This window comes from Schistosoma mansoni, chromosome 2, assembly GCF_000237925.1.
Source record: "Schistosoma mansoni strain Puerto Rico chromosome 2, complete genome".
Taxonomy (NCBI): Eukaryota; Metazoa; Platyhelminthes; class Trematoda; order Strigeidida; family Schistosomatidae; genus Schistosoma; species Schistosoma mansoni.
The window spans coordinates 11028086-11030318 of NC_031496.1; the positions used below are offsets into that span (position 1 = coordinate 11028086).

Here is a 2233-nt window from a genome sequence, read left to right on the forward strand (position 1 = left end):
CAATCATTTTATAATTGTCTTAGTGACAGAAGAGGAGTCAATTTGGTCTAATGGTTAAAGAAAAATGTACATATACATTTACCAAAGGTAGACAATTTCAGTTTAGTCCATATATATATCTTTGAAAAAACTGAAATCTCCACAAATCCCCTTCTGATATTGAAAGTTTTTTGTCGCTGAATTGGTGAATGATTAGTGAATATTGTGAAAATCCGATGGAAAATATGTTCAAAATAGTTCATTCATTTGATTATTTAGAATATAATATAACTATAGTATTCTTTTTCTTACCAGATAAATGAAAATCATTTCAACCTATGTGGATTATTAGCTAAAGGATAGAATATTAGGTGTTGTTTTTATAGAAGTATGGTTGGACATTGACGCGTTGAGTTATAGTTTCACTTTTCATAAGAACAAATTAGGCGTATCACAGAAAGATAATCTCTACTATTGAAGATCAACTTTACAAGTGTTTTAATTCATTAACAGGTTCTGGTTCATAACAAAAACATATATATATGATACTTACTGCCTAAAACCAAGTTTCAAGTAGTATTAATCTCTAAGGAGGTAATTCAAACAAATCAAAGCTTGACCACTTATTCTTAATGCGTAGAACAACTAGACTGAGCCTTATTGATAACAGCCATAATAATCATGATAATATCTAGTCCTTTATTATAGGTTAGTAATTACTGAATATCAGTTGTGATTCACTAATGATTTCAAATTCAATTCACAAAATGATATTAGCTAAAAAAGACGTAAATTATAAGAGAATTGTATAATTTGATAGTTTGTTATTATTTATTGCCAAACACTGACTACTATTTTTGCTATCTGATTCAATGACTTTTTATAAATGTAAATATTTGGTCAACATGGTAAGATGATGCTTTACAATGACAATCATTTCACAATGTCCCATGGTCAATTCACCAGTCAATTATTGCTATCTTTATCAACGTGCTATATCCATGAGTAGTTATGAATTTAGTGTAGTCTTCTAACCAGTAGTACATTACTACTATGAATTGTTTTGAATTATGGGTTGTTTAAAAAAAAATTGTACAAATACATATATTAGCCTAAACTTCAAGTCAATGAATTCAACCTCCGTTTATCATTAAGTTATAAATGCTGAATCATGGTTATCAACACTCATCTAATTAACTAAATATGTTCTTGTAAAACTACCAACTATTATAAGATAGAAAACTATAGATGGATGATAGTAAGGTTTCTTATTGTAGTGTAATGCATGTCTTTACCATATTCGATATTTTAAATTACTTTCCTGACTATTTAATCAGATTACCAAAAAAATTAATCAAGGCTAAAAGGATTACCTCAGCTATTTCAGATTGTTCTACATTTTTGTCACCAGTTTCAAGAGTTGATGCTTTTTCTGAATCATCTTCTTTATCTGAAATTTCTTTCAATTTTGTATCGTTTTCTTCTTCTTTTTCATTTTCATTTTTTTGACTTTTCAATATCTCCAATGATGAATTAACATCTATTTTACACTGATCATTTTCTTTCATTACAACAGTTTCATTCTATTGTTTTTTTATAAAGTATAAATACCAATGGAAGAGTTCATGTTTACTTGATTCTCTTCATGTTTATCTAGTTCATTATGATTTACTATTAGTTCTTCTGATTGCATAGAATCATCTTTTGTTGGATATTGTTGATCCTAAAAAAAAGTTGGAATGGAATATTAGTTTACTTGATTTCTTTCAATTTCATTAGGGTAATTCACTGTTTCCTCAGTATTACCGGTAGAGATTTGTTCATTTGACATATTTTCTATCCTTATTTTTTTTATTGAATATGGAATCAAAATCGTAGTTGGGTTTTGTTTTTTTTTTGTTTTTGGTCTCCAACTTAATTTATTAATTGAGTGAATTCAATAAGGTCAATGTTTATATAAAAAACATTGGACAGTTTGATATGAATTTAATTGGTTGATAAATGATTATACTATCATTATCACCATTATCATGAATTCAATCAAATTATAGTAGACTCATTGTAAAATAAAACCAAAAAGACAACCTTATTCAGAATGTAACATATTTCACTGATAAATCACGTTTACATAATACATATACATGTATATGTCAGCATGTTTGTAAATCAATTTCATATTTGACCAACAAAAAAAACAATTCGGTAAAACAATAAAGTCATCGTATTCATTATTGTTATCAATATAAAAGTGAAT

At 27.0% G+C, this 2233-nt stretch overlaps 1 protein-coding gene across 1 annotated transcript in view; it reads right to left on the reverse strand.

Annotated features, from left to right (window-relative positions):
- The window catches only part of Smp_154900 (putative rhogap protein), a gene marked incomplete at its 5' end in the record, with an annotated part of 6497 nt that extends 4687 nt beyond the window's left edge, over window positions 1-1810 (reverse strand). The window contains 3 exons of the mRNA XM_018795661.1: window positions 1353-1562; window positions 1613-1702; window positions 1736-1810. Coding sequence (XP_018649952.1) covers window positions 1353-1562; window positions 1613-1702; window positions 1736-1810 — 375 coding nt within the window. The remainder of the gene's footprint in view (window positions 1-1352; window positions 1563-1612; window positions 1703-1735) is intronic.
- Between the last annotated feature and the right edge of the window lie 423 nt (window positions 1811-2233).